Source organism: Grampus griseus, assembly GCF_964374135.1.
Source record: "Grampus griseus genome assembly, chromosome: 8".
Taxonomy (NCBI): Eukaryota; Metazoa; Chordata; class Mammalia; order Artiodactyla; family Delphinidae; genus Grampus; species Grampus griseus.
The window spans coordinates 54,802,533-54,816,682 of NC_139002.1; the positions used below are offsets into that span (position 1 = coordinate 54,802,533).

Genomic DNA, 14,150 nt, shown 5'->3' on the forward strand with positions numbered 1-14,150 from the left:
AGGGCACAAAATAAAACAAGGAAACTGAATCCTCTGGTACCTATAGCTATAGTAGGCATTAAACATAGTCCAGGTCCTAGCCAGATTAATATAAAACCTGACAGTAAAAGCATAATTATCTCAGTTCCTATTACTGTTTACATCATATCCAACTTCCAGCAAAAAAATTATAAGATATGCTAAAAGACAAGAAAAAACACAGTATGAAGAGACAAAGCAAGCATCACAACCAGACTCAGATATAACACAGACTTTGGAAATGTCAGAGAATTTAAAATAATTATAATTAATATGTTAAGGGCTCTAACAGAAGTGTGGAAAAAGTAGACAACATGAAAGAAAAAATAAGTAGTGTAAGCAGAGAGATGGAAACTCTAAGAAAGAATCAAATGGAACCACTAGAAATCAAAAACATTTAACAGAAATAAAGAATGCCTTTGATGGACTCATTGGTAGACTGGAAAATGATAAGGAAAAATCAGTGATATTGAAGATATATCACTAGAAACTTCCTACACTGAAATGTAAAAAAAAAAGAAAAGAACAGAAGAGCCAAGAATTGTGGGATAGTTACAAAAGGTATAACATACATGTGATAGGAATTCCAAATGGAGAAAGAAAAAGTGAAAGGAACAGAAGAAATATTTGAAGTACTAATGGCAGAAAAATTTCCAAAATTAATGACAGAAACCAAACCACATATCCAGGAAGCTCAGAGAACACCAAGCAGGATAAATACCCAAAAGATCTATACCTAGCCATACTATATTTAAACTGCAGAAAACCAAAGACAAAAGAATCCAAAGAGAGGGGTAAAAATCGTCACCTACAGAGGAGCAAAGATAAGAATTACATCAGACTTCTCATCAGAAACCATGCAAACAAGAAGAGTATACAATTTATAATGTTGAAAGAGAAAAACCCACTGACCTAAAATTGTATATCCAGCAAAATTATTCTTCAAAATTAAAGGAGAAATAAAGACTTGTTCAAACAAAAACTGAGGTAATTTGTCACCAAGAGAATTGCCTGGCAAGAAACATCAAAAGAAGTTCTTCAGAGAGAAGGAAGATAACATAGGTCAGAAACTTGGATCGACATGAAAGAAAGAGAATCAGAGAAGGAATAAATGACACTTAAAAATAAAATCTTCTATTTTTATTATTCAGTATAGACTTCTGCTAGAAAGTGTAGAAGAAAATTGGAGTGACCTTGGATTAGTAAAGAGTTCTTAGAACAACAAAAGCATGATCCTTAAAAGAAAAAAATTGATAAGTTGATCTTTATCAAAATGAAAAACTTGCTCTGTGAAATACATTGTTAAGAGAATGAAAAGACAAGTCACAGACTGGGAGAAAATATTTGCAAATCACATATCTGATAAATGACTTTTATCTAGAATAATAAAAAAAAAAACTCAAAAATCAGAAATTAAGCCATTTAAAAAATGGCCAAATATTTGAATAGCTACTTCACCAAAGAAGTACATGGATGGCAAATAAGCACATGAAAAAATGCTCAATTTAATTAATCATTAAGGAAACGCAAATTTAAGCCACAATGAGATACTATGGTAAAACCTATAGAATGACTTCAAAAAAAGAAAGTCTTGGGAATAGCAATAACTGGTGAGAATATGGATCCCTTGGACTCCCATGCATTGCTGGTGGGAATGCAAAATGATACAACCACTCTGGAAAACCATTTGGCTGTTGCTTGTAATGATAAACATACACTTACCATAGATTTGTAAACAAGGAATATTGCTAAGATTAAAAGTAATTCAGGGCATACCAAACATATCTAAGTGTTTCTGGCATCCTTCTTGCTTGTAAGTAGGATATGGCATATAGCATGAAGAAGTCAACCTTTGATACTTTGCTATCTAAGAAACAGCACATAATTTGGTTGTAAAAGTATTTAATAATCTTACAGTTGACCCTTGAACAACATGGGCTTGAACTGCATGGGTACACTTACATGCAGATTAAAAAAAAAAACGCATACCGAGCACTGCACCATCTGTGGTTGGTTGAATCCGCAGATGCAGAACTGTGGACAAAGAGGACCGACTGTAAAGTTACAGTCAGATTTTTGACTGCGTGGGGATCAGCACCTCTAACTCCTGCATTGTTCAAGGAGTTCTGTTTTTCTGAATTTAGAGTCCTATACTGGAAAGGTGATATAAAAAATGTTATTGTAGTGGGTTGGTCACTTAAGAATATTAAGTACTTGAGAACAATGAATGTTTGTAGTTTTACTACCTATTAAGCAGACTGGTAATACAATGTTTTAAAATAAAAATAGCAGAAGATAACATAATTTTAAGGAACTTGAGTTCTTTCAGAAGTGAGGAACTTCTGTTTTTATTTAAAAATAATACCAGGCATGCCAAGGTTACCACAAAGTACACAGTTATTTTGGGGAAAAATAGGACAGATATTTTGGGCAGATGACCCACAAGGTAAATAAAGATTTAGTCCATATTTTAAGGAAAAGACTGAATATTCAAAGATCAGTTTTGTCATTTTAACAAAGAGGAAACTGAATTACAATCTTGCAATAATATAACATTTGTTGGTAAAGGATTCACAAGACTTGAAAAAATCTTAAATGAGCTTGTTTCTGAACCAACTTTGTCAAAATTTTAATGTATTTAATTGATTCTTACCACATTCATTATTTTCAGTTATCATAAACTAAAGCAACTATAGTTCACTTTCTCTCAAATCTTCTGTAACTTATTGTACCCACCTATTTGTTTTTAATTATTATTATTCTAGAACAACTGGATAATTTAAATCAGCTGTGTCACTAAACACACTGTTTAGTTCAGTTTTTTCTTTACATAGCAAGATTTCTTGGTGAAGAAAGTAGTTGATTAAAATATATTCTGGTACAAACTCCCCACCTCATTACTAACCAGTACTTTGAATACCCTTATTCTAACATATTTATAGTGGGAAATAATACAGCTGAGGAAGGCATCCCAGCATCAGGGTTAGATTTTTGCCTGGAATTGTTCATCAATTGTTGAACAGTTGGGTATCACTTATCATTTACCTATTAGTTGAACCATTGGGCATGTCATTTATGCTTTCAAGCTTCAGTTTTTTCATTTTTAATGTAGTGTTCTGTGGTTGAATTAAATAATGCATTTGAAGTTTTCCGCAAATTGTATTTTATTGTTACTGTAGTCCAACTCTAAGAAGGTCACTTTTTCAGTGACCACTGTCATGGAAGTTATATAATGTTTTATTTGTCTGTCTGTCTGTCTTATCTCCCTTACTATACTGTGAATATCTTGAGAGCAGGATTGGTGTTTTATGAACGCACAGCATAAGCTTGCTGAATGAATGGTTATCCAGGGCTTAGTAAGCAAATCTGTGTGTCATACTCATTTCTTCTCTCTCAATGTTGTTGAAAATGTATAGTTAATGGCATTGATAAATTAATTTTCCTGTAACACTGCATTTCAAGTACCATCCACTGCCACAAAACCAAGTCCAATGCAAGTCCTTGTAATTGCATTTAATAAACATCACCCACCCAATGGAGCTACAACACAAAGTGTTAACAATGGTGCTAGTTGGTGAAAAGTAAATTTAGTGCTTTTCTATTTTCTATATTTACTCAGGCTAAAGAATTTAAACTGTGATGTTGTATGCCGAGGGCTTGGGCTATGTTATTTATAATACTGTAATAAATTATATGTTTATTGTATCAGCCAAAGTGAAAGACAAATTTTTGATAATTACCTCAAATTATTCAATTCCTGTTGATGGAATCAATATCCTTAGAAGGCTGTTTCCTAGGAAATATGCTATTTTTTCAGACTCTTTATAAGCAGATATTGTTTTCTAAGGGTTTGGGGAGTCCTACAATTGGAGAGGTCTAACAGCCCCAGAGAACATTTAACCTTGTCCTGGGTTAACGTCAAAAAGCTTGATTCCCACATATTAAAAGAAGACAGAAATTATACAAGAGACACAACCAACTTTAGTGAGATTTATGTATATTTTCTCTGAGAGTTGTCATGACAAACATTCACTATTACACCCCAAGCATTTTAAAAAATCTTCTACTAGCTTAAGTATATTTCCCTTCATTTAGGTATTACTTACACAAATAATCATTATTGAGTTGGTGTAGTAGGTTGATTGGTGACCCCAGAAAAGATATAGCCACATGCTAATCCCTAGAACCTGTGACCATTATCATAAAGGCAAAAGATGTGATTAAGTTAAGGATCTGGAAAGAAGGAGCTTATCCTGGATTATCTGGGTGGGCCTTAAATATAATCATGTATTGTTGTAATGGAGAGACAAGGGGAGAAGAGACATACATATAGAGGAGACCACACAGAGAAGGGAAGCGATGTGATTATGGAGGTAGGAACTGGAGTGATGTGGCTATTAGCCAAAGAAGGCCAAGGCATGTCAGCAGTCACCTGAAGCTAGTACAGACAGATTCTCCGCCAGAGCTGCCAGAGTGAGCATGGGCCTGATAACACCTTGGTTTTAGACTTTTGGCCTCCAAACTGTGAGAGAATAAATTTCTCTTCAATTACCAAGTTTGCATTAATGATGGAATTCTTGAATTCCATAGGTTGGTCTTTCTTTTCTATAAGAGGCCCTTGTCTAAGGACATTAATCAGAGCATTCTGTTTAGATCATCTGTTGATGATCTGCCAAAGTATTTCCTCTAATGTCTGTTTTACTGTGGGGCTCTACCTTTAGGACAGCAATTTGTTTGGGGAGTTCCAAAACATCTAGTAATATGCGTATTTATTATTCATTTTTAATACAGATAACTGAAGAGGTTAAAAATCTCTATTTTTTTCCCCCATAACATTCCAAAGTTGTGAATCACTTGAAAGGCAAACAAGCAATGCATATATTTACCCTTTTATTTTTAGTAATCCCACATGCCATAGAGACAGCCATAATTTTGGCCAGTTGAGCCAATTTGATATCTGGTAATGGATCTGAGATTCTATAAGGGAATCTAGAAAAATTATTGCATAATCAGCCTATTATTACCTTTTTTCATTTTTAAGTTTAACCTATCAATAAGTAACATTAAATCAAGATTTGATATAGGAGCATCCAAAAGATCTGTTCCAGGTATGGACAGTTCTCAAATTATAGAAATGATGAGATTCTCCTCTGTTGATAGGATAATACAGTTGCTATTAAGCGTGTTACATTAGTAACTGGTAATATGAGAAAGAGAATGTAGGAATTTTGTAATTAATCAACTAATATAAAAATACTGGATATTTTAAGTTAACAAGAGGCATTATATTGAATGTGGTACCATAAAATAGATGAACATATTATGAGATCTGAAGATTATTAGACTAATTTAACTAAGACTGCATGTTTTTCTGAGGCAAAGATTAAAAGCCTTGGATCAAGGAATAGGCATTAATAGGCAGTCTTTGATGTACGTCTTGTCGTTAAATTAATACCCATAGACTATGGCCTTCCCTTTTACTTTCAAAAAGAAAGGTATATGATGATCTGGAAGATCAGCAAAGATGATGGTTGAAGAAATATTTTGAGATCACTGAAGGTCTTTCTGTGTTTTGTGAGAATGGTTCCAAGATGTAAGTCAAATCATACAGAGAGCTATTTCAAAAAAGCTTGCTACCAATACTCTACAACATCCAGTTAATCCCAGAAATCATCTTAATTTTCTTGAGTGTTTGGCCTTGGATAATTTTGGATAATTTGTAATCTCTCACTAGATTATGTATCTCCTTAGCCAATAGGTCGTGGCCGAGGTCAGGGGTTTGCAAACTATGGCCTGCTGTTCAAATCCAGCCCACTGACTATTTTTATATAGCTTGTGAGCTCAGAATGGTTTTTGCATTTTTAAATGGTTGAAGAAAAATCAAAAGAATAATGTTTCATGACACATAAAAATTATATAAAAGTCAAATTTCAGTATCCATAAATAAAGTTTTATTGGAACATAGCCATACTTATTCACTTATGAATTGTCTATGGCTGTTTTTGCAATATAATAGCAGAGTTGAATAATTGTGACATAGACTATATGTCTAACAGTCAAAAATGTTTAGTGTATGGCCCTTCACAGAGTAAGTTTGCTGATTCCTGGATAATGAAATGTTATTTTGTAGAGTTAAAATTTCTCCTTAGAGTCTATGTGAATAGAATTATAGAGTCAGTCTTAGAATTTCAAGATGGGTATGGGTTACTGCATATCCTTAAGATCTTGGTTTAAGACTTGAGAAAAGTAGGATGGGACTTCCATAAATGCCTGAAACATAACTTTCCAGGTGAAGTGTTGATTTTGCTCTGGTGAAAGCAATAAATATTGGCTACCTTTATAAGCTAGGAAATGAAAGAAAGTAAAGATAGGACCAAAGAGAGTACATTCAGGTTAGGCAGTGCTAGAAAATGAGGTATAACTCTTTGGTTAATAGCTCACAGATATTGATGGCAGACCACCATCTCAGTTTTGGGGTTTTTAAAAAACATGTAAAATAGACATATTGCTTGGACTAATGCAAGGGATAATTAAGCCTTGTTATATTGCCTGTTATAGTTGGCTTAGATCTTTTCTAACTTCAGCATTAATAGGATCTTAGGCAACAGTGTCAACAGAGTCAGTCTGAACTCCTGGGGGTTTAACTCCAATTATTCTGCCTCTTTTCCCCTTGGGTTCTGGTACCGTGGACAATTATTTGGTTATTTTTTTGAATCAACGTACTCAAGTCCGTAGTTATAATTTGATAATGTGCAGTAGAATTTTCTGTGACTCCTGATAGTAATTTGTCTGTGGTACATTTCTTCTGGTGGTTCTTGCAAAGTAGGTTCCTAACAAAGCTTATAAGAGTGTGCCATAGAGAAGAGAGTAGTGTTCTTCTGACAGTTACAGATAAAGACATGGAAAAGGACTTAGGCTTGTTAAAAATTCCCACTTCTTGGTTTTAGTGCTCTGAGAAATGTGATTTGCTATGGTAGTGACATTAATAGTAAAGGTAGTTGTACCTGTATCAACAAGAAAACTGTATTGTTGTTCATTGATATTTACAGATAGTTCTCATAATTGTCTGTTGAGCGGTATTGTTTCCCTCAGAGTGGTATCATTGGGCAGATTTTGGATAATTTTCCTACTTCTAAACCAATATGATACATTGAATCACCCACTGGCTCTTCTACTTGAAATTTTTCTAAGCATAGACATAGAGAACTTTTTAGTACTGTTTTGAAAATGTTCAACTTTACATTGGAGATAGTCTAAACTGGCATTGTCCCTTTCCAGTTTATTTTTCTGAATAAGTTCTCCCATTTTATATATAAAAAAGAGGCTCAACTTACTTCAGATATTAGATCTACCCTGTAATGCTATTTAGAGATTACTGGAATCTAGTTTTAAACTCTATTGATTAATCTTCATAGTTTTACTATTTTGAATTTTTCATCCACTTTATCATTAAAGTAAAGGTTTCATAAATAAATGTCCTTGTATAGTGCATTTCTTATTCCCTTTTCCCATTCAGGGACATTTTAAAAATTATGCACGGCTGAGTTATTTAAATCCTTTCTTGGTCTTTCCCATCCTGTTCTTTTAACAATTTTCCCCTCATGAAGGTCTAATGATTAAGTGCATCAGTTGGTCTAGGTCTGGTAGAATCTAACAAAAGCTTGTATTCCAAAGCAAATTTCTATTTTCCTGAGGATTAAGAAAACCTTTACTTATAAACCTCTACTCAGATGTAGACCATGGTTTAATTCCAGACTTACGATCTGCCTTCAGGTATAGCATGGGAATATTGTGCAATGTGATTTATTCTTTCTTGAGAAAAAGGTGAGAAAGGGCAGGTTGCTTAGGAAGTCAAAGGATGGAGAAGAAGTGGAAAGTGTGAGAAGGAGAATGAAGATAAAGTTGTATAGAGAAAAAGAGAGATTATCTGAGTCTTGGTAAAATGTGAGGCAGCTGCTGCTTCCTTCTCCTGAGAGAGAGCCTGTTATCACTGACTTTACCCACAAATTGGCAAATGACAATAAAAGTAGCCATCTCTTAAAGTTAATATAGCTAATATATGTATGGACTGAGGTATAAGATGAAATGCTGTGTACTGCAAAGAAGTTATAACAGTTCCTGCCATTAGGGAGTTGCGCTGCAGTAGAAGCAGTAGAGAGTGAGGGAACTATTGTGAACTGTGCGCTTCTCTGTGTGCCAGACATGCTCCTAGACCTGGTAAATGTTTTATCATACTTGATCTTCAAAATAATCCTGTGAATACATAGATTACTTCTCCCCTTCCCCATTTTATATTAGGGTGATGAAGACTTTGAAATTTTAAATGGTTTTACCAATGTTACACAGCAAGAAGTATATGAAGCTAGGATTTGAATCTGGTCTAGGATATGTACAAATGACTGAAGAAGGCAGAATGAGACATACAATTACAAAGGCCTAAAAATGGGTCGTTGGGGTTTAGCACCATTGAAGTCTCTTTAGTTTAGGAATATTTAAGGGAGGGTTCATTAAGGAGGTAGCATTTGAACTGGGCTTTGCAGTTTGAGGATAGGATTTTAACAGGTGGATATGGTAACAAAGGCAAATGAGTGATAGAGCTGGGATTGAATTCAATTCAGTCTGAAGTCAAAGCCTATTTTCTTTCCATTACACAAAACTAGAACAGTGAGAGAAAATGTGGAAGCCAGTGCAACTGAAAGGGGATTGTAATATTTTGAGTTATAGTAAAAAAAAGGTTGAAAAGGAACTTCAAGACAAGAACATGAAGGACCTTCAGTACAAATACATCAGGTTCTACAATATAGAATAAATCATTCCAAATACCATGATTACCTATGGAGATTACATTTAATATCTCTTCTTGGCAAATCTTCTCTCAGGACCAGTATTTTGGAGGGCCTGGTGGGTTGAATGGTAATGGACCAACATGGAGGTAGGGCTGGGTACGGGACTAAAAGCAGGAGAATTGGAAAATGCTTTTGATAGGAGCCAGTGTTTTCTCTGATATATTTATTTTTAGTTCAAACCATTTTACAATATGAAGCCCCTATCAGAGGCTGATAGAGAAAAAGCAGGAAATCAGAAGATTCCAAAACTAACTGAATTATTGGAACTTGCACAGAAGGAAAAAAAATCTGTGATATTTGATCTTAATGCCCCTGCACCAAGACATTTTCACAGAAGCTTGTATGTCTGCCATGTAGTAAGCGTGATCCTTGACTCTAAGATTGAGCAACATCTGGTATGTCTATCTTAGTATTTATGGTAGAGGTTGGGAGGTGGGTAGCATGTCCCAGGAGCATAGCAGCTGAATCTGACCTACTTTGTAGATCTTCCCTGGGATCCTAAAATAATTTTGCTCCCTGTAAAAATGGAGATGACTACTTTATACAGCTATATGTGGCAATCTAAGAACGACCCAATGAAATTTACATCAGTGGGGAAAAACATTCAGGCTTTTTGCTATTACAAACCAAACGAAATGTCACCACTCTGTTAAAAGGGAATGTGTGTAATGGCTATATGACGTGACCTGCACCATCACCAGCATACAGCTATTAGAAAGAGCCTTGAGGTAACGGGGAGAAAGAATCTACCCCATCTTTCTTCTCTTAGTTGCTGCTCCCCAGTGGGGGGAATAATTTATTTAATTGGCCAAGCCACTCAAGTTCTATAGCCATTGGTCCTTATAAAAAAAAAAAAAAGAAAGAAAAGAAAGAGCCTCGGTATGGAACACTAAGGCTTTGAAGACTTGGCTTTCATTAATGACATATAAAGAGACTTTTTGAGCAGAGAGTTTTTCATCATGTTCTTCAGAAGCAACTCTGCATTTGGGCAGTCAGTCATTCCAAATGTCTTAAATTCTCAGAATATAGAAGAACGCTATGAGTGAAACAAATATGTGTCTTTTTGCAAATAGAACTATTTCCACAGATGAGTCATAATAGCATTCCCTGTTGGCAGGAAATGACCCCCTGCAAAGATGATTCTTAGCATCATTAGCCAGAGGAGATGTTTATGATTCCCACCTTTCCTCCACACGTACCAGCTCCTCATCCACTCTGGCCAATGTGAGGACACAGTGGACCCTTGGTCCCATGATGTTAACTGGGAAAACTCAGCTCCAGAACAACCTGGGTGAAAGCCCCATTATAAGAATTCATTAGACAGTATTAGGCCAGGTTGACTCTATCACCAAGGGCTAGAATCTCTCTGCTCCCTATAGACTGTTACCCATGCTGGAATGGGGCTCCAGCCATTCTACTTGGGGCTGTTGGTACCTAAACAGCTGGATTATCCACTGAAAGACTTCCTGTTTTTCCTTACAGATTTTTTGGTTGCCTGGTTTTGATAGGGAGTATGTCAGGAGAAGAGCTCCTGGTTTTCAGCAAGTGGGCCAGTTATTCTCCATTGAACGCCTCACAAAAGAAAATATCAGTAGAATAAATGTTGACCACAAGAGGCTGTTCTATAGTGGATTGAGGTAAGTGTTTGGCCACATCTCTTTTGGCATATATTGCCTTACTTGCACGAAATCTGTATCCCAACCAAGCTACTTAGGTCCCCCCTCCCACCTCAAGATTTCTGTGTGTGGCTATCTTTTTGGAATCTCCTGTTTTCATCTTCTTACCCTTCCCTCCGTCTCTGCCAACAAACATTTATCAAGGGTAGACTCTTCCTGGAACATACTCTTCAGCTCCTCCTTCATGCTTCAATCTCTCATCATTCAACACACCTTTTTGTATGCTTGGTGTTTTTGTTTTTATATAAATTGATCATTGAAAAGTCAGAACTCAGAAAGTTGTCGATTTCCTTCTGCCATTACTAGATGGATTGCAGTACCTTGTAAATAACTTTGTAATCCAGATAGCCAGATTTCTTATAGATATAATTCAGAACATAATTAAATCATTATTAGAAAAACCCTTAAAACAGCCAAGTATGAGAAGAAACTGAAATTCTTAACCACCACATTTATAAATATATAATCAGAGACAGATTTTTAGAATTAAAAGCACCTGGGAATAAAGTGGTAACTTTTTCAAACTTAGCTATTATTAATCACTGTTTAATTTAATCCATATTCCCTTTCTCTTAGATTAAAAATAATTTTTTTCAGGTAATTGTAAAGGCTTCAGAGACAGTCTGAACATGTATATGTATTTTGTTCAGATATACATATATATCTCCAAAATCTCTTGAGCTAGTAAAAATTCCCCTAGATATCTTTCTGTATCTCAAGCCATGAGCTAGGCTGTTGGATACACCTCTGTTCATGTTCTGACTTTTCCAGCCTCTCTGGCCATGGGGGGAGATGATCATAAAATATGTCTTTTTTCTTTTAGAATTAGATAATTATACATGTATTACCTCTTTTTCCCATTCAGAAGATTTCTCTTTGCCCAACTACTTCTCTGTTTTGAGTGTATTTCTGTTTCCTTTTACTTTTTTTTTTTTTTTTTTTTTTTTTGCAGTACCCGGGCCTCTCACTGTTGTGGCCTCTTCCGTTGCGGAGCACAGGCTCCGGACGCGCAGACTCAGCGGCCATGGCTCACGGGCCCAGCCGCTCCACGGCATGTGGGATCTTCCCGGACCGGGGCACGAACCCGTGTCCCCTGCATCGGCAGGCAGACTTTCAACCACTGCGCCACCAGGAAAGCCCCCCTTTTACTTTTTTATCAAAGAGAAAATGGCTCCAAGATGATTTGCTTCTCTCCTAATCATAATTTAGATTCATCTAGTAGTTGGAAATAATTATAATAGCTTCCACTATTGAGCCTTTATTATGTGTCAAGTTCTGTTGGTAGACCACAGGCTCTTTTGGAAATTCTGGCTTACCCATCAGCTATGCGTGTGACTTTGGACAAGTTTCTAATAATCAGTTTTCTCATTTGAAAATTAAGGATAACAGTAACTTGATAGAATGGTTGAAAGATTAAGTGACATAATTCATATATGCACAGAGCAAAATGCTGGGCAAATATATGAACATAATGTTGTTCATATGTTGTTGTATGAATGTTGCTTTCATTATCACCATCCTTACATTCTGTGCCCTGGAAATTACCATCACTACCATTCTGCGAATGAGGCATCTTGCCTGTAAAGAGGAAAAGTTTAGGGAGGTTAGGTAATTCACCAAAGTCAATACAATTGGTCAGTAAGGGACCACACTGAGATTTAAATATAGGCCTGACAGACTCCAGAGTCCAAATTCTTTCACTAATAAGCCTTTAGTTATTCTTTGGCCATAGTTATATGGACGTAGTTTCAGCTGGCATCAGACTTAAGAGAGATCATATCCTGAGTCCTATTAGAAAATCAAGCAGTTTAATTTAGCTCAGCAAATATTCACTGAGTAGTAATATGTACAGCATGCCATGCTAGTTTTATGTGAAAAGTCAACATAAGCGAGGCATCATCCTTTTTCTTAAGGAAACTATATATTCTAATAAGAATAAGGGTTTCTTCCATATGCCTATAATACAAGGTTGATTGTGACAGTTCATGAGCAGACTTTATTCCAAGTCATTCCCCTCAAGAAACACTAAATTTTAAGAAGTTAAGCGGTTGTAACTTGTTATTTGCATACTGTTCATGACCAGAATACTTATTATGATCACATTTCCAATACATTCTCTGTGAGCAGTGCTTACTTCCATCAGACCACACTCACAAGACATTGTGACCTTGCCATTTTGACTGAGAATGCTTTAAATACATTACTTTGATCAAACTTATATGAATATAGAGATGCCCTCTGTTTTATTTCTGATGTGGGAATTTTTAAGTGTTTAAAAAATTTTAATTTATTAAAAATTTAGTGAGGTGAAATTCACATAAAGTTAACCATTTTAAAGTAAACAATTCGGTGGCATTTAGTACATTCACAATGTTGTGCAACTGTCACCTGTAGTTCCAATACATTTTGGTACTGAACATTTTTATTTTCCCTCTGATTCTTGGTCAGTCTTGCCAGGGGTTTATGAATTTTACTAACAATTTCAAAACACCAAATTTTGGCTTTGTTAGCTTTATTCTGTTGCATATTTTCTTTCCTATTTCTTTGACTGCTGTTATCTTTATTATTTTCTTTCTTCTATTTCCTTTAGGTTTAATTTGCTCTTCTTTTAGAAGCAGAAAATTAGGTGATTGATTCTAGATCTTTTCTAATGTAAACATTTAAGGCTGTAAATTTCCCTGCAAGCATTGCTTTAATTGCATTCCACAAATAATTTTGATATATTCTTATTATCCAATTTAAAATATTTAAAAGTTTTTTTAGTTCCCACTTGACTCATGGATTATTTAGAAACGTGTTGCTAACTTTTTTAAAATTTGAGGATTTTCCGTCTACTCTAGTGTTATTGACTTCTGATTTAAGGTCACTGTGACCAGAGAACAGCTCTATATGATTTCAATACTTTATTTTTAAATTTTTAATTTTACTGACATGCCTTTGAAAGGTTTGTTTTGGTATAAGGCAAAGCGGCCAATTTGAAATACAAACAGATGGACACAATGTGTATATCAGATGTTGGGAGTAAAGATGGTTTATTGATTGAAATAATAGAGGCATTATTCTGATTTGTCTTGACATGAACGCTGATTTATGAATCTCCTCCCCATTGATTTCTTCCTGTAGTCCAGACACATAGAAATGATAAAAAATCTCACCAAAGCTCACCTTGGTGCTAATCAAGAGTGCTCGGTGAACATTATAAAACACATGATTTCAGTACTTTAAATGTATTTAAACTTTTCTTATAGACCACTATGCTGTATATCTTGGTGAACTTCCCATGTCCACCTGAAAAAGGTGAGCTCTCTTCATTTGTTGGGTGTGATATTCTATAAATATCAATTAGTTTAAATTGGTTGATAGTCTTTTTAAGCATTTTATACTGCATCTTCCCCCTGCTTTTCCTATTCAGTTAACACGAAACATTAGTTTGCAGATCAAACTCACACACATCAGAGAACTTACCTACTGTGAAGTTTTATTATTAATTTCAAAGATACAGCAGTCTATCAAGAGGCTCAGACAAAGCAAGGAGAGGTCAGAGACATTGATTTCAACTTTGCAGGTTTCTTCCTTTATTGGACCCGTACTCTGTGGCCCACAGTAATAG

General features: G+C 35.3%; 1 protein-coding gene across 1 annotated transcript in view; it reads left to right on the plus strand.

Annotated features, from left to right (window-relative positions):
- The window catches only part of PAK1 (p21 (RAC1) activated kinase 1), a gene marked incomplete at both ends in the record, with an annotated part of 114,772 nt that extends 100,959 nt beyond the window's left edge, over positions 1-13,813 (plus strand). Inside the window, 2 exons of the mRNA XM_082660928.1 lie at positions 10,347-10,501; positions 13,789-13,813. Of these exons, the coding sequence (XP_082517054.1) occupies positions 10,347-10,501; positions 13,789-13,813 (180 nt within the window). The remainder of the gene's footprint in view (positions 1-10,346; positions 10,502-13,788) is intronic.
- Between the last annotated feature and the right edge of the window lie 337 nt (positions 13,814-14,150).